Source organism: Panthera leo, chromosome B2 (genome assembly GCF_018350215.1).
Source record: "Panthera leo isolate Ple1 chromosome B2, P.leo_Ple1_pat1.1, whole genome shotgun sequence".
Classification (NCBI taxonomy): Eukaryota; Metazoa; Chordata; class Mammalia; order Carnivora; family Felidae; genus Panthera; species Panthera leo.
In genome coordinates, this window is record NC_056683.1 from 37,436,987 (window position 1) to 37,461,794 (window position 24,808).

At 55.2% G+C, this 24,808-nt stretch overlaps 1 protein-coding gene across 1 annotated transcript; it reads right to left on the reverse strand.

The window, feature by feature from the left end:
* Positions 1 to 9,556: 9,556 nt before the first annotated feature.
* Positions 9,557 to 23,488, reverse strand: KCNK17 (potassium two pore domain channel subfamily K member 17). The gene is made up of 5 exons (XM_042940379.1): positions 23,216 to 23,488; positions 19,969 to 20,083; positions 15,001 to 15,161; positions 14,409 to 14,583; positions 9,557 to 10,218 (listed from the first exon to the last, which is right to left on the reverse strand). The coding sequence occupies exons 1-5, from the start codon at positions 23,486 to 23,488 to the stop codon at positions 9,908 to 9,910; spliced, it is 1,035 nt and encodes a 344-aa protein (XP_042796313.1). The 3' UTR covers positions 9,557 to 9,907.
* Positions 23,489 to 24,808: the final 1,320 nt, after the last annotated feature.

The window sequence follows — 24,808 nt, forward strand, 5'->3', positions numbered from 1 at the left end:
GATAGAGCAACAAAATAGAAGGGTCATAGACCATCTACTAGGCCTTTATATGAAAAATAAATACAGCAGCACCTGGGCGGCTTTGTTGGTTGAGGTTCTGACTCTTGATTTTGGCTCAGGTCATGATCCCAGGATCGTAGGATCCCCACGCTGGGCTCCACACTGAGTGTGGAGCCTGCTTAAGATTCTTCCTGTCTCCCTCTGCCCCTCTTCCTGGCTCACACTTGCTCACTCTTTCTGTCCCTAAAATGAATTTTTAAAAAACACATACAAAAAAAAAATTTCTCCATTAGTTAGGTAACTGCCATTTTGAGTCTCTGTTTTAGTAGTAAAACAATATCCCATCTAGTATACAAAAGTCAGCTCTTTTCTTTTCTTTTCTTTTCTTTTTTTTAATGTTTATTTATTTTGAGAAAGAGCGAGAGTGCGTGCACATGCACGCGAGCTGGGAGGGACAGAGAGAGAGAGAGACAGAGAGAGGATCCCAGGCAGGCTCCACTCTGTCAGTGCAGAGCCTGATGTTGGGCTCAAACCCACGAACCGTGAGGTCATGACCTGAGCTGAAATCAAGAGTCTGATGTTTAACCGACTGAGCCATCCAGGCGCCCCTACTCAGTTCTTACCATAAGGCTGCACTGTGTCCAGGGAGCTTGGGAAATGAGGTCTTTCTTCTGGGCAGCTGCGTGCCCATGTAATAGTTAGGGATGTGTTACTGGGAAAGAGCAGGTACCGAGGAAAACCATTAGTCCCAGATGCTGGAAGAATAATGGCAACAGTCACAGTGTGTCTATCTATTGGGAGCCAGGCACCGTGCTGGCCACTTTGACTCCATGTCCTTCTGGAATCCTCACAGCTGTCCTGAGGACAGGTATTAGAGTCCTGGTTTTATTTTATTTTTTTAGTGTTTTTATTTATTTAGTTTTGAGACAGAGAGAGAGAGAGAGAGTGCACTTAGTGCACACACTAAAGGGGGAGAGACAAAGAGAGAGGGAGAGAGAGATAGAAGGAGAGAATCCCAAGCAGGCTCCACACTGTCAGTGCAGAGCCCCATGAGGGGCTCGATCCCACGAACCTTGAGATCGTGGCCTGAGCCAAAATCAAAAGTCGAATGCTATTGTTTAACCGTGCTGATGTTTAACTGACTGAGCCACCCAGGCACCCCTAGAGCCCTGGGTTTAGAAGTGGGAAGATTGAGGCCCAAGAAGTTAAGTGACCTGACCAAGGTCACACAGCTCTTAGGGGTAGAACTGGGATTCAGACAAAGTTCTGTCTAGGCTGGACTAGACCGGAGTGCCCAAGCCTGTGTTTCTTCAAGTTTCTTCAGCAGCTTCACACAAGAACTCCTTAGAAAAGCAAATTGACTGAGCAATCACACACTCTGGGGCTCTGGCCAGCAACCTGTGTCTGAAAAAGCCCTCCAGGGGGTGTGGATGCACACTCAAGTCTGAGAGCTCCTTCTCCAAGCCAAGCCTGGAAACAGGGCTCACCGCCCTCACCTCCTCTCTCCCCAGACACACCCAGCCACCAAGAGAGATCTAACCCTGAGCAGATCCAAGCTTCAGTTCCCCTGCCATCCCCACTCATGGAACTTAGCTTAGCGATGAAGGCAGCGTCTCTACCAGAGGGGAAATGACTCTGCCTTCTCCCTACGAGACTCTGCTTCCTGAAGGGGGTGGGCGGAGAGAGGTCTAGCCGTGGTGTCGGGCCCTGGATGCAGCGATGTAGTTTTGGGGTGGAAGGGGGAGGTTCGCACAATCTTGGAGTCAAAGCTTCCGGGCATCTGACACTTCCTGTTGAACACACAGGATCACCTCTCTCTCTGTCTCTGTTCCTCCTCGTCCCGGGGCACTGTTGGCCAGGGCGCGGTTGGTTTTCAGTGGGAAGTTGAGGGGTCCGGGGGCGGGGGGGGGGGTGGCTGGGAGTCTATGGCATAGGCTCCAGGGAGTGGAGCAGGACGTGACAGTGATGGTGATGATAATGACTGTCGTGTCTATAACGTATTTACTCTGAGCCAGGCCGTTTTCTGAGCTCTCTGTATGTTATTAATTCACTTACTCTTACAACCCTTTGAGTGAGGCACTATTATTATCCCCATGTTGGACGAAGAAACTGAGAGATTAAGCAACATGTCCACTGTCACACAGCTGGTAAGTGCTGGGAGCCGAGCCGTCTGAACTCAGATGATGTGGCTACATGTCCACGCTCTTAGCTGCTGAGCTCTTCAACCTCCAGATAATAGTGAAGATGTTTATGGGGCATTTTATATTCTAGGCACTGTTGCAAGTGCTTTGCATATAAAAAAGTGGGACGCTCTTACCATTGCGACAACGGAGATATTTCCAGCAGACATTTGGCGTTGGTGGATTAAACATTTGTGGTTTGGGTTATTTTTTATGACTTGTGTGTGTGTGTGTGTGTGTGTGTGTGTGCATCTTACCAGAAGTGGGAAAGGCGAGGCCAGAGATTGTTGCTCTTCCCGTGGTGTCATGTTCTAAAATGAACCTGCACATCACACTTGTGGTTCCCGGGGAAAAATAAACCAATCCCCGCTACCAGTCAAAACAACAATATTTGTACAGCTCCGGTAATAACCACTGGAACCCACCCTCCTTCTGGCTGGCTGGCAGCGCCTGGCCCTCGGCTCCCTCTACTCACAGGATGCCTGCGGCCTTCTTTCCATGAAGCTCCTGTTCTTGGGCTCACAGCAGCTTGGGTTCAGGGCTCATCTCCTCTGGGAAGTCTTCCTGGATTACCTCCACTCTGGGCGGGACTCTGCTCCTGGGCCAGAGCTTTCTATGTCTCTTTTTCTCCTCCCCTTAGTTCAATTCTTCCCTTTTTCTTCCTTCCTTTCCCTTATCTCCCCTTCCCTTCCTTCCCCTTCCCTCCCTTTCTTTGGCATCCCTTTCTAGCCCTGCCTATTCCTGCTTCTCTGCCTGGGCTCTTGGGGTTCTTCCACGTGGTCTACCTTCCCTCCTCCTCACCTGTTAACGGGGACCAGCTCAGGTCATTTTGCCTTGATCCAGCCTTTCCTGATGCCCCCAGGTCTGACTGCGTCACCTCTTCCTCTGACTGTCCATGCCTCTCCACCATCTTAATCAGCCCCACAAGCGCCAGCATTTGACTCTCTCTCCACTTGTTTGGCATTCATTTAAATATGTATTGCGAGCCCACCATGTGCAAGGCTTACTTCCTCCTTTACCTGGAAAACTTGTATTCATGCTTCGAAGCTCACCCAGAAACGACCTCCTCCTGCCTTGAGCCCCTTTCCTGCCGCTGGGCAGGTGTCCCCTCTGCTCCCCTCTCTCCTGCATATTTTAAGTGTGGTTAACACATACGTGGTGGTGACGGGGCCCTGCCCGCTCTGCTCTTACCCTTCCTACGTACTCTGCCAGCTTCTGTGCTACATGTGCTGGGGAGTAAGCACCTCCCTACGCAGCAGCCCTCAAGCGGCGAGAAATGGGATTGGGGGGGTCCTATACCTCAGCTTCCTTACCCCTCAGGACAGGCAGCCAGGAGGCATGCTCCACCCAGGCTTTATGGAGCCCTCCGCTGCCCCTCAACTCCCTGCTGCTTTCCTTTTCTTCCCCTGGTTTACCTCTTGACTGGGGCTTTTTGGAGCCACTTCCTAAATAAACTGCTTGCAGGCAAATCCTGTCCCGTGATCAGCTGCCGGGGAACTCAGCTAAAGAAAGTAAATCATCCAGAACTTAACTCTGTGCTGGGTACTTTCTAAGTTCTGAATTTGTATGAAGTAATTTCATCTCTACCACAGCCTTCCTCGTGAGGCAGATGTTGCTGTTATTATCACATTGCTATTATTTGCATTTCACATATGAGGAAACTGAGGCACGGGGAGCTCAGGGAGAGCAAACAACTGTCCTGCTTTTCCTGGGACTAAGGGATGTCCATGGAAGTGGCCCCTGCCCAGGACAGTCTCTGGAGAACTGGGACCAGTTGGCCACCCCAAGGCGAAGTGACTTGCCCAAGGATATGGGGCGGGGGTGGGGGGGGGGGAGTTGGCAACATAGGATTGAAGCCAGGCGAGTGCTCCTGGGGACAAGCTCCGGACCAATCATATAGCATGAGCTGTGCTGCTGCTGCTCCGTAGGCCTTTTGGAGACACCTCCCCTACCAGAGGGCAGTGTTGGCACTTTGTACTTTTCCGGTGTCTCTAAGTTTTGCACTGAGGAGTTGTTTCTTTTTGGAGTTAGATGCTGGGGATAATAGGAAAACACATGGGTGAGACCAGCCCGCCCCCACCGCCCTACCCAGGGAGCACCTAGTCCGATGGGTTCGGCTCAGGGAGTGGGGGCTTGGGGGACTGATGAACTGCGTGCTTGGATCAGCGGGGTCTTTGCAGGAAGCAGGCTGCATTTCCCGAGGGCTCCTTGCAGAGAGTGTAATGAAGGGAGGGTGAGGGCAAGTCCAGGTGACGGTGCAGCTCCTAGGACTGGGCCCCATGGGGAGTCATTACCACCCCTGGTCCTGAAAGGGCGGGGCGGGGGCGGCCTCTCACTAGAACCCAGTCAGTATTGCTACTCTGGGAAAAGGGCCAACAGGACGGGCACTGTGCCCCTTGGGCAAGAACAGCACTGCCAAAAGCGGGGCCTGCTGGGAGAGGGGGCAAACACCCCGACTTCTCTCCCCTCCTCCTCTCCCACCACTTTCCCTCACAGGCCTCATCATATCAGAAGCCAAAGCCCACAGGAGCCTGGGTGACTTAGCCCACAGGGGTCAAACCCCGTCCCCCCCCCCCCCCGACCCCCGGGGAGGTTCAGGGGTTCAGAGAAAGTCTGAGAGTGGATGGGGAGAAGGAGCCAAGACAGATTATCAAGGAGCGCTGCGGAAGGCACACACCCACCCCCCAGGGAAGCTTCCTGACCCGCGAGGTCGGCCAGTGGGCGGACTGGGAGCCACGCCTCCAACACACACACTAACCCTCTCACTTTACAGTCTGTCTTTGGCAAATTTATTTCCTCCATTCCCACCTCACTTCCTGCCCCTCCCCAGCCCACTGGAGGCCAAGGGGTAGGCGGGTCTAAGAGGTCTTCTGAAAGGAAGGGGTGCAGAAGGGCTCCAGGAGCTGCCTGATGAAAGAGGGTGGGGTCAGGGAGAGCTTCAGTCCAAGAAGAAGAGAAAGGGAGGGGAACAAATATTTCTGAGCCCTGTGATGTACCAGATCCAACACGGTGCTTTCTCATTCATTACTCACTCCCCTGCATTCATCAAAACATTCCTGAGCATGCTATCAGCATTTCCATTTTAGGCTCAGAGAGGTTAGGTGACTTCTCAAATGTTGCACAGCAAGCAGGAAATTGGTAGGGTCAGGGTATAAATTCTCTGAATCCAGGGAAGAATAAATGAGACAAAATGTGGAAAGGTTGGAATGTGGGCAAAGGTTGAACAGGATCCCAATCCCAGGATCCTGAACCCTGTCTAGTTCAGACAGGGGCAGGGAGCTCAGTCAGATTTTGCCCAGACAAAATCTGAGGGAATAGAGGCAGTAAGATGCAGACTCTCTGAAGCCAGCCTCCTCTTTTACAGATGAGGAAACTGAGGCATAGTGGCTGGTGGGGAGTGAGTCTGAATGGTTTTGCTTTTACGCTTCTATAGAACATGCTGGTGGGGTGGGGGGAGCGTCCCTGGCTCCCCACAAGAGCCGTAACTGAGGTGGGAGGTGTCCAGTTCTGGCTGCCCTTCCTGCCTTCGAGCCTTCGGCTGCCATGGGTCCCTGAGGGATTGGGAGAGGTTTTGTGATTGGAGTGGGGGTGGGCTAGGAATCTTGGGCAAAGACCCTAGGGATGGGCTGAGGGGCAGGGGGATTGCTGTCTGCTTGGATTCAAGGAACTGGAGATGGGTTTTGGTCAGCAAAGGGCAAGGGGGCAGGACATAGCAGAGTGTATAGCACAGTATTGGGGGGAGAAGGAGGGAGGGTCAGAGGGGCCAGGGCCCAGGGCCCAGCATGGAGAGTGTATGGGGGGTGGGGGTGAGAGGTCCAGTGACCAGCTGTGTGGGTGGTTTGGGGTGAGCAGCGGGGGGCGGTCAGGGGGCCGATTTCAGGCCAGTGTTCTCTGGGCCTGGAGCCCAGGGGTGGGTTCCTAGTGAAGTAAGGGTAGAGGGAACTGGGGATGGGGGGAGTCTCAGCGTAGCTATTGCCCAAACTATGGGGGTCCTCTGGCTCCTACTGAGTCAAGTCCTTCTCTGAGCCAACTCCTAACATGAGTGGACACCCCTCCCCCAGCCAGGCCTCCAGGTTTGGAGGGACTGTGAGGGAAGGACCTTGGAACTTTGTGTGTGTGTGTGTGTGTGTGTGTGTGTGTGTGAGAGAGAGAGAGACAGACAGACAGAGAGAAAGAGAGACAGAGACAGAGAGAGGAGAGACAGAAACAGGGAGAGATTTCCTTGGATCCAAATGCTTATGATAGCCCAGGAGATGGGTGGGGTCAGGAACTGCCCTCCCTGAAATGTGGTCAATAGAACAATCCAGACAAAATCTGAGGGAATAGAGGCAGTAAGATGCAGACTCTCTGAAGCCAGCCTCCTCTTTTACAGATGAGGAAACTGAGGCATAGAAAGGGGGAGTGGCTGGTCAAGATCACACAGGGCTTAAAGGAAGTCTCCCTTACCTCTCACTCTCACCCACCAGGACGGGTGGCTACCTTTGCTCAGCATCCACTGAAAATCTCATTTCCCCCCTCTTGAAACAGCATTAAAAAGAACAGCTCTTTTTCCCAGCACTGAGGGGAGAAATAAATAACTTAGTACAAGCAGAAAGCTTACAACAGTGCCTGCACATAATAAGCACCCAATAAATGTTAGGAAATAATGATGACGACCGTGATGATGACGTGGTGATGAAGGGTGTCACTGTTTTAGAAGGAAGCACCATGTGACAGTGAGTCTGATCCTGCCCTGGCTGTGCTGAAGCCACAGAACCGGACAGCCTGTCCAAGGGAGAAGGCAGGGCAGCCGCTGGTGTGAGGGGTCTGCCTGCCCTTCAGCGTTGTGGCAGCAGCTGTGGTCGGTCCCCTGGCCCTGCATTTGCACGCTCGACGTGCACTTCCTGGTCTCTGCCAGGAGGTTCCCCTGGGACCCATGCGTGTGCAGACCCCTCACCCCGGCCAGCAGTGTGATGCTATTAGCCTGGGAGCCCCCAAAAGGGCAGGGCTCAGTCCTGCATCACCACTTGCTCAGTCAGGCCTGCCTGGCTGGCCCCGAGCCCCGAGACGGGTCAGCAGAGGCCCTGCCCTCCACGTAGCCACCAGCCTGCGCAGTGCCGGCGTCCTGCCTTGTCCACAGGCGCCTGCCGTGGAACGCCACCAGCTGAGTGGCGCATCATGCTCCGGTCTGATGTACGCCCTGCTGGGATGTTACGCAGTCATTTGATCCCGGGAGATCAGCCCTGCTCTTATCTCCATCTGCAGAGGAAGAAAGCTGTGCAGGGAGATGTTAAGTGATTTGCACAAGTCACAGAGATGGTGAGCCAGGTAGGCTGCCTCCAAGCTCCACGCCCTCAGCAGCTATGCTGTGCTGCTCTGAGGGGCCCCCTGGCCCCCGCCTTCAGGGCCTCGGTGGCCTGGCCTAGGTGGTGTGAGTGAATGAGTGACTTGCTTCCTCGCCCGCCCACTTTCTCATGCCGCTGTCATTCCCACCTCCCCTCCCTCTCCTCTGAAAGACCTTGCTGCCCATCCTTAGGCCATAGTTTCCGAAGAGGTGGACACAAAATGAGCGGCAGGCAGAAGTTTAGGAGAGGAGAAGATCAGAAAGGAAGACTGGTAGGAAAGCTCTGTTTACAGGGAGGGGACATTGGAAAGAGAATGACCTTGACTGTAGGCAAGGGTCCTTGTTTTATAAGGTTCTGGTCAGCTCTCCCTTCCCTTCCCCCTCGTTCCTTCTCAGGTTCTACCCTCACTGGCTCGACAACTCTAGGTGCTGGGTTGTCCATTCCTGATCGGCTCGATCCATTGTATGAGGGTGGTCTTTGGCTATACCGTTCCTTGTGGGTCATGGGCTTTATGGCCCACTACTTATTTTTAGCCAGGTCTTTTGTCAAATTCCTGAGGGAACCTGAAGGGGAGTAGGTGGTGTCTATTACATTCTTAAGAGGGAACTTACGCCCAAGGGGGTTTGCTGTGGTCAGACGCTCCCAGCATTGTTCTGAACTACGTGTTTTTCCCCACCCAGGGACCTCAGGTCCTAACCTTTCCCTCTCTGCCTGCTGAATCCTATCTTTTCCCATCATATTACCCCTCTCACTTCCTGGATTGGTGCTTCAGGGTTGCAGCGACTCCTCTCATTGGCCATGGAGCAGACATCTGCAGGCAATTGGCCAATCAGAAGCCTTCCTCTGCGCCATGGGCAGCACCACAGGCTGGTGCTCTCTGGGGCAGGCATTGTGAACATGGGTAGGGGTGTGCATGGGGTAGATGGCTTGATGGAGGTGAGAGGGACTCTAGGAGGCCAGGCAGGGGGAGAAAGGGGCTCAACGCGAGGCAGTGTGGGAACCATGGAAACCAACCCAGCACTCTGGCCTCTCTGTCTCTCCCAGGTTTGAGTTCTGGGTCCTCTCTCTGGAGTGTGCAAAGTACAAGGATGCCAGTTCTAGGCCTCCAGCAATCTCTTCCTCACCTCCGTTTTCCTCTGCCTGCCCTGTGGGCCTTAGGAAGAGGGCACAGACCCTGTTGTTCACTCGCTGGTATTTGTTCCTGGGTCTGGCCTTGGTCCACTTAGGGCCAGGCCGGATGGCGCAAGTTGGATGGCGTAACAACCCTTCCTTCTTCCTTGGCCAAAAGGCTGCCCTTGATCCAATTTTAGGAGGGCTCTGAGGCTCCACAGGGAGGGGCCACATGGAGCCCCCTGGGTCCCTGTGCCACTACCTGCAATGTGGTGGAGGGAAGCCAAGTCACAGGTATCCACCGAGGTGGAGAACCCAGCTGCCGTTGGTGACCCTCAGGTGCAGCTGGTACTGCCAGGGGCTCCTGGCTGGGCTTGGGGACCTGAGTGTGGTAGGGGGTATACCGCCTTAGTAGCAGCCCTAAGTGAGAGACAGAAATGCTCAGGGTGAGACTCTGCAAAAAGAAGGAATCTCTGCAAACCCTACCTGGCCTAGCAAACTGTGATTGCCGTCTTCAAACGCAGCGGGGCAGGGTGAGGCAGGAGGAGCCCACTGGCCTGCCCCTGGCTTTTCCCTGGTGTGAGGGAGACACAGAGCAAGGATTCAGCAGCCAAACTGGGCCAGCTGCCTATTAGCTGTATCAACCCTGACCGTTGGGAGTTTACCTGGAAGGTCTCTGGACGTGAAGGGGGCCTTGAACTTCAGCCCTTAATCCATTCCTTCTACCAGTCCTGGGCAAACTCACCTGGGAAAGGAGTGGATTCTGTGTATGTTCCAGTCTCAGATGCTGCCTTTGTCTCTGGGTACGTAGGTCAGTTAGAATTAGTTGTGGTTGTGAGTGACAGAAAACCCCAAATAAAACTGTAGTAAACGAGATCGACATTTATTTTTCACTCACACAAATGAAGTCTGAAGGTATTCGGTTCAGATTGTTATGGAAGCTCTTCAACCATCAGGAACCCAGGCTCTTCCTGTCTTACTGTGTCACCGATCTCAAACATGGCTTCTACCTCATGGTGCAATATGGTTGCCAGAGCTCCCGCCACTATATCAGTATTGCAGCCAGCTAGAAAAAGGAAGTAGTGAAGAGGAGCACACTACCTGCCACAAAAAGTCAGTCATAAGTCCCACAGGATTCTTCTCCGTGTATTCAATTGGGCTGAATTTAACCATATAGCTGCAAATAGCCTCAAGGGAAGATAAAAAAGTAGTCTTTAGTCTGGGTGGTTATGTGCCAAACTTAAAGCCAGGGCTCTTGTTACTGAGGAAGATGGAATGCATACGGGAGTATAACTAGTTGCCCTTTCCACAACATGAGACCTGAGTAGAGGGTTCTGGATGCTGCATGATTCTCACAGGCCCCTCTGGACAGCAGCCTGACTGTGGCAAACGGGGTTCTGCCTCCCCATCGGGGCTCTGCCTCCAGCTTTGGGGCTTGAAGTTCTCTTTGGAGCTGTGGTGGTAGCAGGAATATGATCTCCCCGGGGTCTCCAGCAGGGAGAGGATGAGTTTGATGATCAAGGCCAGCCACGCCATCCCAAAGAGGATCCATAGGGACACTGTATTCTTGTACCACAGTGGGTACCTCCGGGAGGGGTCCATCCCTGGCGGGGAGAGGCAAAGTCAGAGGAAAGAGGTCTGGCAAAGTCAAGGCCACATTCCCAAACAGAAACAGCCACACATGGCTTGATGTATATGAGCAGAATATGGGAAGTTCAAACTGGTCTGAGATCGCTAGCCTTGTGGTCACTGCTATAGGATGCTAGGAAGCCTCCCTGGATTGCCACTCTGAGTTGAGTTTGGAAGCTACATTTCCTCTTTGTCCTTCTGATGGACTCTGTGCTCTATCCCAGTGCTTCAAAGTGGGGACCCTGGACCAGCAGCATCAGCATCACCTGAGAGTTTGCTAGAAGTGTAAATGGTCGGGTCCCCCTCCAGACCTACTGAATGCAAACCCTGGGGTGGGCCCAGCAATCTGTTTTAACAAGCCTCCCAAGAGATTCTGATGCCCGCTCTGTTGTTTGCCTGTCTCTGTGTTTGGTTTCCTCATATCTGAACAGAGGCAACTTGCCAAGAGCTTTGGGGACAACAGGTGGAACCCCTGGAGTTTGTATCCTGCCCCAGTTCTCCCTGGCTGTGTGACCTTCATCTGTCTGAATATCCCTCACCTGTGAATGAGGAGAATACTTTCTTCCCAAGCCCTTGGCTTTTGGGATGAAGTCCTAAAGCCCTTAATCTACTCCCCCAGCCTTGATTTGCATACCTTTTCCCTGCTGAGTGCTGTGCTTGTCACTCTGGGCTTTCTCTTGTTCTCCCATCTATCTCCAGTCCTGCCCCAGGGCCTTTGTATTTGCTGTCCTTCCAGCTCAGAATGCTCTTCATTTCCACTTCCTCATGGCCTAGTGAACGTCCCCTAATCCAGAAGATAGACCTCAGCCCATGTGCTTCTGCTGGGTTAAGTTACTTATTCTCTCTGGGATCCCCACACCGGCACCCCAAACATAATCAGGACTGGGTGAGTAATGGCAGAGGGAAGGGACAGATGGAGGTCATTGGAGGGCTTAGATAAGTCATTTCAAGAGCCTACTCCATAACTCAATTCTTCCTTCTTTCCTAGGGGTCTGTCTTGTCACCCTCATCAAATCAGGATTGTTCAAGGGCGAGGTCTGTCCTCTTATTCTCTCAACATCTTTTTCTGTCTTCGTGTTCTGTCCCACCCATCCCCCTGTCTCCTGGCCCCAAGACAACCTCTGTTCCCTGTCATTCAGGCCTGGGTCCCTTTCCTGGGCCCCAGCTCGGGAATGAGCCTGCAGCCCTGGACCCCACCTCACTGCCTGGCAGGAGCCGGGATTGGATTAGGCTGATTGAGTTATGGGGCCAAGATTCCGCTGGCAGTCCCAAATGAGATCAGCGGTGAGCCAGCTCTCGGCCCCTGCCACCCACCAGTTCGGCTTGCTCCTGGCAGCGGAGGGGAGGGGGTGTCCTTCTCTCATTTTATTTCATTTTTTTAGCCGAAATCATAAGTGGCGGGTGATCTGGCAGCTGGCAAGGCGCTCAACTGTGTTGCAAATGCAGTTGGGGGAAGTGGGGGATGAGGCCAGGGAGGAGCAGGAGGCTGGGACCGGGGTGCTGCTCTGGCCATGGCCTTCGGGAAAAGGAGCAGCTATGAAGACAACACCCGCGGGGCTGCTGTGACAGGGACAATGGGCGCCCTGAGACCAGGTGGTGGACCTCAGCATTCCCATCCAAGAAAAGGGTTTGACCTTGTCCTTGGAGGACAAAGAAGGTGGAGAGACATGGGTGGGAGCAGTCTTTGGGGGGGGCCTCATGGGTTTGAACCACGTCTCCTCAGTCAGGATGTTCGGTGGAAGGGGACTGACTCTGGGAGGCCTTGGCCCCATCCTCCAGCCTTCCTGGCCCTGCCACTCCCCACAGGGTGGCTGGCAGGAAGCAGGGACCCTGATCAGACCTCCTTGCTCCAGTAGAGACTGCTGCGTGGATGTCGCAGGCCCTCCCTTGATGCTGGCGGAGGCCTTTCCTGCCATTCCCAGGGTGTCTGTGTCTAGACCTGTATCTGCCCTGCCTCGGAGGAATGTGGAGCCTCAGGACATCCTTACGAAGATTCCTCGTGTAGGCTTCTCCAGGCAGGATTCCAGGGGAGCCTGCTGTCAGCTCTTCCCACCCAGGACCAAACTTTGGGGGACCTGGTGATCAGTAGGCACCAGGAGACTGTTGTTGAGAGCCTTGTTCCCACTTTTCCTCCCCTCTCCTTGCACTGGACACCCTCAGAGAACCAGGTCTTCTGGGTTCAGGACTACCATTGGGGCAAATCCCAAGTTTCACGCCCTGAGCCCTGGTGGTGCAGGACCCATCACATCACATAGCCCTGGATTGAGGTTGCTATGGCTGAGCCCCTGGTGGCCCCGATACAGGGTGGAAGAGGGAGAGCTCAGAGTGGAGAAGGAGGCAGGGCTCAGCCACAGAGTAGCCCTCACCAGCCTACCCATGGATTTGGGACTCCATCCTAAGACTATGGGAAAACACTGAAGGTTTTCGCAGGACCTAGGCAGGTGACGTGATAGCACTTGTAATTTTTTAAAGGTCCTAAAAGCCAAGGCGGGGACAGAGATACAGGCCTCACAAATCTATGGGTGCCATTCCATGTGCTTTATGTGAATGGCAACACTTTAGGGTTGTGTAGTGCCCAACCTACATAACCAGCCATGTACAACAGGCCTGGCTGGACTAAGAAGATGGCAGTGGGAACAGAGAGGAGAGGACAGATCCAAGAATCATTCTCTGATCTGTGACGGGGACAGATGTGGCCCTTGGAGCCACGGGGCTAAGCTCTCCTCAGACCTGTCTCACCACTTTGAAGGTAGGTGTGGGAATGTACCCAGTTGGAAGAAACCTTCTCAAAAATTTCTTTTCAGAGCAACAGCCTCCCTCCAGGATTGAAGATATTGGGAAGGGACAGCATGAGGCCCCTGACACAGGATGCTTCTTCTTAAGGAAAGAGAGGTTCAGGGAAGGGGGGGACACTGAACACAGGTGAGAAGGCACGGAGGGGGTCTCAGCCATCACCTAGCCCTGACCGCTCATTTTATATATAGGAACACTGAGGCCCCAGAGGGGGTGCGTGACGGGGTCTGGAAAGAGTATGAGTCTGGGAGTCAGCCGATCAGAATTCTAGCTAGCTGTGCAATCTCGGGCAAATGGCTTGGCCTCTCTGAGCTTCAGCTTTCTCCTCAGTAAAATGGGGGTGACAGTTGTCACTCTAGGTGGCTTGAGGTGCTAGCTAGCTGTTTGTTACTTTGGTAAGACCTCATTTCAATATCCCAGGCTGGGTTCTGTCTCCATAGATGTGAAGAAGGACAGGGCCTCCTCCCTAATTTAGGGCCAGGGGTCCTTGAGACCAGTGTGGTGGTGGTGCCAGGGGCCACTGCTCATGTGGTGAACCTTCAGGGGAGGGCAGCACAAGGGGATAATGAGGCTGAGCTGAGGTCCCAGCCACCCCTGTGGCCCCACAGAATGTCCCTCCACTGCCACCTGCTGGGCACCTGCCTCAGCTTTATCATGCAAGGCCAGTGGCTTCTGGGACCCCTGTCTTGCCCACACTGGGTAGTGATGGCTGATTAAACCTCATGTTGGGCCTTCTGGACCACGCAGCCCTTCTTTACTGGCACTCAGAGTTCATCTGCCAACGGGGGTCGGGGGAGGCGGGTTTTCCTGAGTCTCCCAGACTCTCCAGCCTGGTCCCTGTGGCCTGTGGTGTGGAACATATGGTCCTCAGCCCAGGGACAGTGGGAAGCTTGGCGTTTCATGAGGTGGGGTGAAGTGGGGAGGAGAGACCCTGGGACAAGGAAGGACCAGGGAGGGCGGGTCAGGGACTCTCTTAATTTGGTGAGCTCTCATAACAACAGTTGAGCCTGTGGACATTTTCAGTGCTTGTCAAGAGAACCAGGGCCGTGACTTATAGCCAGCCCCAAGCGCTGGGTTCAAATTCCAGTTGTCACTTTTTACCTGGGTGACTTTAGTCCCATCACACAACAAAGCAGGTTGAACCTTCCCAGGACTGTGTCCTCTGGACCATCACACAACAAAGCAGGTTGAACCTTCCCAGGACTGTGTCCTCTGGACTCTGGGCCTCCGAGCGCCGCCCCCCCCCCCCCCCCCCCCCCCCCCCGCCCTGCAGGGCCTGGCGCACAACAGGTGCCAGCCAATGGAGCAGGCGAGTGGAGGCCAGGCAGCTGAGTGCCCAGCCGCCCTCCTGCTGCCTGCAGGGATCTCTCACCGATCACGTAGTCGCCGAAGCCCACGGTGCTGAGGGTGATGAAGGCGAAGTAGAAGCTCTCTACATAGCTCCAGCCCTCCATGTGGCAGAAGAGCAGTGGGGGCAGCAGCAGGAAGAGCAGGAGGCCCGAGAGGAGGGCACCGGAGCCCGCCAGCCACCGAGCCTTGGCCGGGTCCTGTGGGTGCATGCAGTACCCAGGCCCCATGTGGCTTCTGCCCAGTGCTTGGGGAACAGACAGCCTCGGGGGATCCTGAGCAGGAGACAGGGATACGCTCCCTCCCGGCAAGAAGGGGCTGTTGGGGCCCCTCCACCTCATCTGTGTTCTCCAGGTTCCTGGGCAAGACCTTGGCTGGCTGATACCCTTCCAGTCGGCCAGCTGCTACCCCGTGCTCTCTACTGATGCCCCTTTATCACTAATGACCTCCATTCTGGGCAGCGGCCTCCAGTCCCACCACAACCCCACTAGTAACCCTGATTCCCAGAGGTAACCCCTGCTCCCTCCAGTGACCCGCCCCCCTGGGCCTCCTGATTCCCACTACCCCACTCATCCTAGAAGTAACCCAGCCCCCCCTCACTTCCACAGCCCATGCACCTGCCAGGCGCCCCCCAGGCTGCGGGCACAGTGATGCACTCCCTGCTGCATGAGATGCCCCAGTCGGTTGAGCACCACGAGGTTGAGCGGGATCCCCACAAGAGCAAAGAAGATGCAGAAGAGGCGGGCGGCCATCGTATGGGGGCTCAGGTTGCCATAGCCTGAGGCAAGACAGAGGCACATCAGGGGATCTTTCCATCCCCAGGGGCCCTCATTCCTAACCCCCTCCAGCTGGCATTTACCAGATGCCTTCCTTTCCCAAGCCAGGACTGCAGGGGTCCCTATACCTTCACTCCCTCAGAACACCCTCTACTCCAGCTGGGGACTCCGCTCTGTATTTTACAGCTCCAGGAGGCTCGGCAGTGTGTGTGAGCTCAAACCCACAAAGGGTAAGACTCCGTTCTTTCCCTCATTTCCCCCTTTCTGGATGGACATGGGAGAGGGGCATGGAAGGGCGTGGAGCCTCTAGGTGCTGCATCTCCGGGATCAGCTGCACCGTTTGAGCCAGGGCCCTGCGGCCTCCAGGCTCCTGTCTCTGGGCACGGCCCCCAAGCCAATGCAGCATCCCCAGCAGGCAGTCTTGCCTGGCCTGGCCAGGCCTTCCTCAGAGCCACCTGCAGTCTGAGGCTGGGCCTACTCAGGCCCTTCCCATCCTCTCTCTCCTTTCTCAGGCATCATGCCTACTTTGCAGTCCGGCTGTCACCATCTCTCCTGCTCCTTCTTCAGCCTTCAAAGGCCTCCCTCCCCCCCCCTCCCCCCATATGCCTCTTGTACATCTGATTCTGCCTTGATGCCTGATTTGCAGAATGCCCTAACTAACACACCCGGGCTCCCTCCCAAACCCCTCAGGAGCGAGGGGCCGTGGATGGGCAATCAGGTGACCTGATGGAGGGCCAGGTGGAGGTTGGCTATCTTCTCTGTCATGAAGATAAGGGATGGGGGAGGCTAGGGGACGATGAGGCATTCCTCCACAGATTCAGTTAGCCTGGACATCCTTTCCTCTTTCATTCTCCTCCGTTTCTGTCTCCCCACTTTTTGGTCACCCCCCCCCCCAACATTCCTGTCTTGTGCTAAATGCAAGCCTGACTATATCGTCTCCCAGATTATGACCCATCATTATTCCTTTGGAAGGTCCAAAGTCTCACCCAGCCCATCTCTGAGCCCATCTGGTCCCCTACTTTCCCAGTTCTGGCCACACTCCTGCCCTGCTGAATCCCCAGGCCCCCTCCTGCCTCTGTGCCTTTGAACATGACTCTCCCTCTACCAAGAGCATGCTTCCCTCCTTGCCTGCCTATAAATGGCAGCCCCAGTGCAGCAGCTCCCCCAGCACTTGGCCATCTTTGAGGGTAACCCACTGTATAAGAATGATCTGTCCCAAGTCTGCCATCCTCGAGAGTCATGAGCCCCTCAAAAGCAGGGGGTCATAATCAGCTTTATATTCTCAGCAACTGGCACAAGATCTGATACCTAATTAGGTGCTCACCAAATGTGTGTTGAATGAGTTTAAGAATGAATGAATGAATGAATGGGAAATGCGGGAATGAATGTGTAAATAGATGAATGGATGCCTTGCACCTTGTCCCCCTGCCCAGACTGGTCAGCACTCCCACATACTCTACGCTCACTTGTACTGGATTGAAATTGGTGGTTTACACTGACCCTCGCCTTACTGAGGGGTCTCAGAGGGGATGGTCCCAAGAGAGGCCAAAGCATGCACTAATTTAGAGCATGGGCTTTGGAATCAGAAGTGCTTCCTGGGTTTGGATCCCAGCTCTGCCCCTTGAAGGCTGTGGGACCTTGGGGAAGTGGCTTGGCCTCTCTGAGCTTCTGTTTCCCTGTCTGTGAGATGGAGATGTTGACATCTACCTCACAGTGTTTGCACGCGGGACAAAAGGAGGCAATGGCAGTGTGCCATAGATGGGAATGTGAGCCCTCAAGCCTGTAATAGACAGAAGGTGTGGAAGGAATGTTTGCCGCATGAATGAATGGATGAATGATTGAACTCCACTCCACCAGCTTGTGGTCTGAGGACCTCAGCAACCTCTTCTAGAGCCTCATCCATTCTTCGCCTAATTGGCTTTTACAGGTTCATTTAGAGGAGGGAACTCTATTGGCATCCAGGGATGCCTGACTCCTCACTGACCCCTCCTCTTCTAACTGTGGGTCCTCCCAGTGCTATCCTCTGTCCCTCGGGGTCTTTTCTAACCTGTGGAATGGTAGCACTTAGATTCCAAGTCTGGGAGGACCCCCGTGAAACTTTTCCCTTTCTCAGGCTGACATTAAGTGAGTTTTTCTTCTCCCCATCATTCTCAGCCAGCCCTAGCTCAGTGCCGTCGGTGGATATCAGTGAAGCCCTCATTTGCCTGCTCAATTCTCGGTGACCATGGCTCCATCTAAGCCACCTCTCCCTTCAGCAGGTCTCCTGTCACCTCTTTCACTTTGCTAGTCGACCCCTAGGACATCCCAGGAAAGCCTTGTGTGGTTGGGCTGCCTTGTACCTCCTCTGAAGTCAGCCTTCATTTCCAACCCTTTCCAATCACCTGGTCCTCTTTACTGTTCCCCAAGCCCATCAGCAACACTCCTCGCTCAGGGCCTTTGCACTTGCTTCCCCAGATACTTACACAGATTTCTACCTTATTCTGTTCATGTCTCTGCGTCAGTGTTACCATTACAGCAAGGCTTTCAAAGGCCACTTTATATACAATAGTTCCCCATCACTATGAGACTCCCTTCCCTGGCATTATTTCTCTCTACGCACCTCCCACCACCTGAATATTGCCTATGTATCTGTTTGCTTGTTGGGTGTCCTCTTGCACTAGAACATCAGCTCCCCCAAGGGCAGGGACTTGCCAGTTTTGCTCACCATTGTCTCACTAGAATTTTCTGGCTCCCCCAGCTACTAAGTCTATTTGTTGAATGAATGGATGGCTAGAGGAGTGAACAAATGAACAAGCCATGGATGGAGTTCATAGATGATGGACAATTTGGGGGGGGGCAGGGCTCACGCCTGTCCAGCTGGTCTAGAGGTGTTCATGGGCTGGTCAGACATTATTTCATTTTGGGGCTTGGAAAGTACAACCCTTACAGGGTACTAGACCCAGGATGACAGGGACGCCAAGGAGGCAGTCCTCTGCTGTGCCCCTCAGGGTACCCCTTCCTTCCTTCATGGAGTGTTCCACGTGTACCCCATCTTCCTCTCCCTTCCTCTCCTCCTCTCTCTGCATGCCCTCTGCACACACACGTGTGTGCGTGCATGTGTGTGTGGTCAGAATCACCAGCTCATGAACTTCCCCCCTGTTCACCCTAGAATGGCTCTCTCCTTCTTCCTGTTGCTTAGAATTTCCACTGTATTTGTAAACCTTCTAAAGGCAGGCACTATTGGAAAGAGCAAGGTAGTCCCCCAGCTGGGTTTTAAACCCCATAGCTGCTTACTTTCCTTGGGGAAAGGGCAACTTCTGTGTGCCTCAGTTTCCTCCTCCGTGACATGAAAATAATAAGCCCTATTTTGGAAGTTGGACCATACAGACAAAATGAAATCTCAATTGTAGAAGTGCCGCTCACGGTGCCTAGTACAAGTAGACCACGTGTGCAGGGAGGGCTGGGCTCCCCCTTCCTCTGCCCTCCTTCCCTTCAGAGCTGTCTCAGATAGCTTTAGGGCAGAACCGAGTAAAGACAAAGGGACAGGCTGCCAAACTCGGAATTCAATGGACCAAGGGTGTAGGAGGTATGGGCTTTAGAGATTACAGACCCCCCACACAGCTAGGACGCCTCCCCACAGTGACTCTGCATCGAACATCCCCCCTGCCCTGGAAATCACTAAGGGCTGGAGGGGATGGGTGTTTTGGGAATTTGAGTGCCCACTGTATGCTGGCCCTGTAGACCCAGGGGGTGTAAAGGTGAATAAATACCATCCTGGCTAGTTCTTCCATGGCCACAGGGTCCATGGAGTCTCAGGGGCCTCCCAAGCATGCTTGCCTCAAGGTGGAGGACTACCCAAGCCCCTGTGTAGCCCTGAGACCCGCTTCCAAGAAGTATTGGTTGATTTAAAGCTAAGCAGAGTCCGCTGGGAGCTCCTGCCTGGCTCCCCTGTGGGTGGGGACAGAGACTGGGACACTGGTTGCCTGGGAGAGGATCCTGGCTGGCCGAGAGCTGGTAGAGGTCGCCCTGGCCAGCAGTGGTGTCCGCCTGCCACCTGGTGGTAACTCCAGGGTCATGCAGGAGCGGGGCCTCCGCCAGAGAAGGGGGATGGGGCTTTGGACTTGAGTTATTTCCTGGGTTTCAGAGCTGGAGGGACCTAGGCTGCTCTCCTCCTTCCCCTTCCAACAGCCCCCAGGCACCCTCCCAGGGCTGGTTCCACCTTCACTCTCCTGAAGGCTGGGCTAAGGAAAAGGGAGGGAGATCTGGTCCCAGGGCTCTCTGTGTGAGGGAGGAAGGGGGCTTGGAGAGAATGGCGATGGGGTGCGAGGGGTGCCTTAGTGAGCTGGGGAGAGGCCTCCAGGAATGGCCACCTTTCCCCAACACTGAGAACAGGGGATGGAAAGGGTCTTTTTGGATTTCTGCCCCTCTTTCCTTCCCAATTTTCCCTTGCCCTCCACATCCCCAGTGTTGGGTGGGCTTGGCTCAGGGGACCAGGAGACTTAGAGAGCTGAAACACATCTTACTGCTACACGGGGGCTCTCTATGTCCTGAAAGGTTGTGTGGGGCAGAAATCCCCCAAGAGCAGCCCTACTCAAATGTCGTGTTGCACACAAATCTCTTGGAGACCTCAGTAAAATGCAGAACTGGATTCAGCAAATCCCAGGTCGGCCCCAGATTCTGCCCACAGATGGTGGCCACGCTGCTGGGCCTGAGTGCACTTGGAGTCTAGTGGCCTAGTAACTCTTCCAAAAGGCACCGGTCCCCTGACCCCTGTCTTTCGGGGGGCGGGGTCACACTCCCCACCCCACTCTGGCCCCATCCTGCTCTTACCAATCGTGGTGACCGTGGACACAGAAAAGAAGAAGGAGCCCACGAGCTCCCAGCGCCCCATGCTGGTGGTGTTGCCAAGGACGATGTCCCCACTTTGGTACGCTTGGACGATGCCCTGGGGGAGAGGCTGCAGTGACCACCATGGTCTGTGGGGCAACTGGGCCCCTGCACTCAAACACATACACATGTGTGCATGAATACACATGCATGGGGGTGCATACACACACACACACACACACACTCATGGACAATCGTCACAACCATTCTTTGATCTCAGCCCTTCCAGGGCAAGCAGGCTCTTTTCCTGTCCAATCAGGGCCTCCCCAGGGGCAGGGACCATGGAGAGAGCTCCTTTCCTTCTCTACCCCAGAGCCCAGGTCAGCTCAGGATGTCTCACCAGCTGGAAGAACACCATTTTTCCCCCTTCTCTTGCTCCCTCCCATTCTTGCAACAGACACTGGCCAGGCAGGACATGGGGTGTCAGTCCTCAGTGGGTCAGAGACAGATTTAACCAATACAGCACAGTCAGTGCAGGTTTGGGCATTAAGGCAGTGCGGCCGCATGGTCCTGGACAAGATACCCAACTTCTCTGTGCCTCAGTTTCCTTATCTGCAAAATGGGAATAGTAATAGCACCTGCTTCATAGAATTGTTTGTGAAGGTACAGTGAGGTGTTTGGTGTAGACTTAGAACAGTACGTGGGACGTAGTAAGTGGCAGTGGTTGCCATCATCAACATTATTACCAATATAATGCTGTAGGAATACTGAGAGGAAGGATGTTTATTCTGACGGGGGTAGAAGCAGAAGCTGCACAGAGGGGGTGATGTTTTAGTTGGGCTTTCTTTGAGGGTCAAAAAGGACTGCTCCTGGTAGAAGGGACATTTAGGTAGATGGGACAGCAGGAGCAAAGCCTGGGAGACAGGACTGTGCCTGGGATCTAGTACAGGGAGACGGAGAGGCAGCTGGGAGCCAGGCCACGCTTGGCTCTGCCATGCCAGGGATGGAACAGCAGGCCTCTTCCAAGGTCAGTGAGCAAAGAGGAGGCAAGAGCAGGTCTGTGTGTTCCCTGGAAGCTGGCAGCATAGGTGTTAGCACACCAGAAGAGGAGAGACTCTTGAGGGGTGAGTGATGGAGAGGGCCTGGCCTGCATCCAGCACAGAGTGGGCCAGGAGGAACAGAGAGGAGACACTCAGAAACCTAGGACTCTGGTCCTATTTGGTGTGGGTAGTCAGGGAAGCATCGAAACCCCTGTAAGGGTGTGGGGATGCGGGCTGGATGACAGACTTTTAGAATAGGTGGAAGGGCCCGGCTGGGAGGAGGAGGGTTGTTGCTTTGGGGGGATCTGAGGAAGTTGCACACATGTGTCTACCCTCAGGGGGGGATCTGGGTTGGAGACACCACATTCTTATTTTGGGGATGGTGAAAGCCACAGGATGGTTGAAGAAGGGGTAAAGTGCAGGAGGAGGGGCACCTGGGTGGCTCATTCAGTTGTGTCTGACTTCAGCTCAGGTCATGATCTCACAGTTTGTGGGTTTGAGCCCCACATCGGGCTCTGAGCTGATAGAGTAGAGACCGTTGGGCATTTTCTCTCTCCCTCCCTCTCTGCCCCCCCCCTTCTCTGTCTCTCTGTCTCTCTCTCTGTCTCTCTCTCTCTCTCAAAAAGAAATAAAGAAGCACTTAAAAAAAGTGCAGGGGCAGCTGAAGGGGGTTGTGGGGGAAGTGTACAGAAATGAAAGCCCTGTGAGGAAAGGTGGGAAACACCCGCATACACACATCTGCACTGAGATCCATCTTGGCGGTTAACAGGCCCATCCCTGGCTGTGCAGCCATTCATGTATTTGTATTTAACGTCTCTGAGCCTCAGTTTCTTCATCTCGCAAATGGGGATGATAAAATGGTACCTACCTGTGAGGTAGGTGAGGAGGAAAGAAGTTAATACAAGTTAATAGTCTAGGAACAAGGCTCCACACACAGTAAGTGCTATACAGAAGCATTTACCATTATCACTGCCATCACTGTCCTCTTCCCTGGGCCTAGGCTGCCGGGAATTGAAATTCTCCACCTTTGCAAAGGGGGTGTCACCCAGCCTCCAGGACCAGGCAGCCCGCGGTGTTTGTAAAAGTTTAGAGGTGGGGGCGGTGGAGGTGCTACATGAGGTCCTTAGCGGAGACCGTCCTTCCCCAGCCCAGCTCCAGGCCCTACACCATCAGCCCGGTCCAAGGGCTCAGGACTCTACCACTGCCGCAGTGCCATGTCACTTCCCACCCAGGGACATTTCCCTGCTACCTTCTGGGGACTGGCTTTGGGTTGGCGACCCTGCACTCAGGCCCTGCCCTCCTCGATGGAGGCGGCACCGGGACTACGGGACGCGGACTCGGGGCTAGGGGCACAGCAGCCTGTCTGCCGATCAAGCATCCGCCAAATCCCGCAGGTCCCAGTCCGGTGCGGCCCCGCCCCGAGTCGAAGGACACCTACACCCAGCTGCGATGACCCGCCCCTAAGAGCCTCCTCAGCCTTTCCCTTCCCCCCGCCCCTCTGGGTCCCCACCCCCCCCAGAGCAGTCTCCGTGCTCGGAGACCTCTGCACCTCCCCTCCGCGTCTAGCCCCTGAGTCGGAAGACAGGACTAAAACGGGTTCAGCCGAAGAGCGCCCCTGTGCCTGCCCCCGCTAGTTCCCGATCGGGTCTGCGCCCTGGGAGCTCCGAGCTCCCCTCCACTCACCCGCTGGGACGAGCGTGTCCTGTACCCTTTGCCCCCAAGACTCCAACCGTGCCCTCAGTCTTGCTCCTCCTCTGACACTGCTCCTCGCCCCCAGTTCTCCTGTTTGCACTCTCTCTGGAAGGGGTCGGGCGTGCCCTTTCGTCCTTCGCCCGCGGGGCGACCCCGACGCAGCGCCGCGCGGTCCTAGTGGGACACTTGCCCCGCCACCTCCCAGGCCTGTCCAGCGCGCCCTGCCCCCATTCGGCCCGACCCGGCTAGGCGCGCCCCCTGTCGTCCCGTGCTCAAAGTAGGGTGTTTGCGCCCAGCAACCGTCCGGACCGGGCGGGTTGTGCCCTCTCCGCCCTAAAGGAGGACAGGGCGCTAAGGTGCGCTTCCCTCTAGCCCCCCCGGAGCCGGGTCCGCGGCCGTCCAGCCCAACCCTCCCATCCCCCGCCCGCTCCAGTCGTCCCGCGTCGATCCCCACCTCCTCTCTCCCGATCCGGGGCGTGCCCTCCCGCCCCCCGCCCGTGCCTCCGCTCGCCCCTGACCCGGATCAACGAGTCCAGCGCCGGGCCATCCAGACACGTGAAGTTCTGCAGCAGCGCCCATTTCTCGCGCTGGAACCTCGCGCTGGAGTCACGCGCCGCGGGGCTCTCCAGCACCCAGAACACGCCGGTGCCCAGCGCCAGGTAAGCCAGGTAGGCGAGCAGCAGGAGCACGGTGCCCGGCACGGCGCAGTGTGGAGCCCTGTCGTCGGGCGCCGCCGGGGCTCGGGGTCTGCACAGAGCCAGAGAGGCAGGGAGGCCTGGGCCTGGAGCCATGGCCTAGGGCAGAGGCGTAAGGAAGGGGCTAGGAGCTCGGCGGGTGCCCTCCCCAGCCAGCGCCTGCCTGTGCCCAGTTTTCTCAGTTTTCTCCTGTGCCCAGGAGGCTTGCGGGAGAATGGGACAGCCCTGCCCCACCCTGCACCGGGATCCAATCCCAGGGACAAAACGAGCCCCAAGCTGTGGGCACCTGGCCCCGCCTAGAATGTGTGTGGAGTGCTCACCCCCCAGGCCTAGCTCAGGGGAAGGGGAGGGGTGCTGGGAGACCGCAGGCTCTGAGGTGGAAGGGGCCCAGAGCCCCCCAGCGTGTCCTACTGTAGCAAACAGTGGGAGGGACTCCTGGAGACCGCACTCAAGGGGGAAGAGAAAGTAGAAGCCAAGTTTATTGTCTTAGGGCCCCAGCCTAAGCTCTTGGACCCTGGGACCCTTGCCTCCTGTCAAGTCCTTCCTGGATCTCTTGCAACACCACCCTTTCTTTTCCCAAAGATGAGGGACCCCAGCTGATCACCACTTGTCTATGAACTTGGGAAGCGAGAGGATTCTTGACCAGTGGGCTTGTCCATTTCCTGCTTCTGAAGAAGCCCGGTAACTTCCTTCCTGGAGGAGGAAGGATCCAGGGCATATAAGGAGTCCCTCAGGGGTCTTCAGTTTCCCAGACCTCTTCTCCATATGAGGAAGTCCTGGGTGTAACCTGGGTCTCTCTTGATGCTGTAGATCCTTCCCTATGTGTCCCATCTGGAGCCTTCTCTGCTTCACAGCCTTGCCTCAGTCGAGTCCGGAGCCACCCAGCCACTTACCGGCCTGCCTTGATGGCAGAGGTAGGGGCAGAGCTTTGAAGTCCTTGATGAAGTTGGGCTGTGGATGGACTGGTCTAAATCTCTCCTCTCCTTCTGGCCAGAGACGTCACAGTCTGGCAGGAGAAGGGCCGGGGTTGCAGAGAATGTTCCTAAAGGAGGCCAGGCCTCCACGGAGCTCGTCTCTGGGTGTGTTTGGAAAGGCTCTTAAGACAGGCACCCAGAGGGGGTGATGAGGTCAAGGGGTGCCCTGGGGAGTCAGGGGAGGCCACACTCAGGAAGGTATGGGATACACAAGAGCTCCTAAGCCTTGTTCACTGACAGTTCTAGACCTCTAGGCAAGGGGAACTGGCAGGCTTTGAGAGGCAGCTGCCAGATTCCTGAGGGTAGATATCCTGTTTGCATGAAGATGCTCCAAAAGTCCCTCCCCAGCCCTCCTCTCTCCTTGACCCTCCCCACCAGCCACCCCTATGGGCTCTTGTCAGGCCTGCTCTGCCCCATTGTAGCATTTTGGGCACTGGGTAGG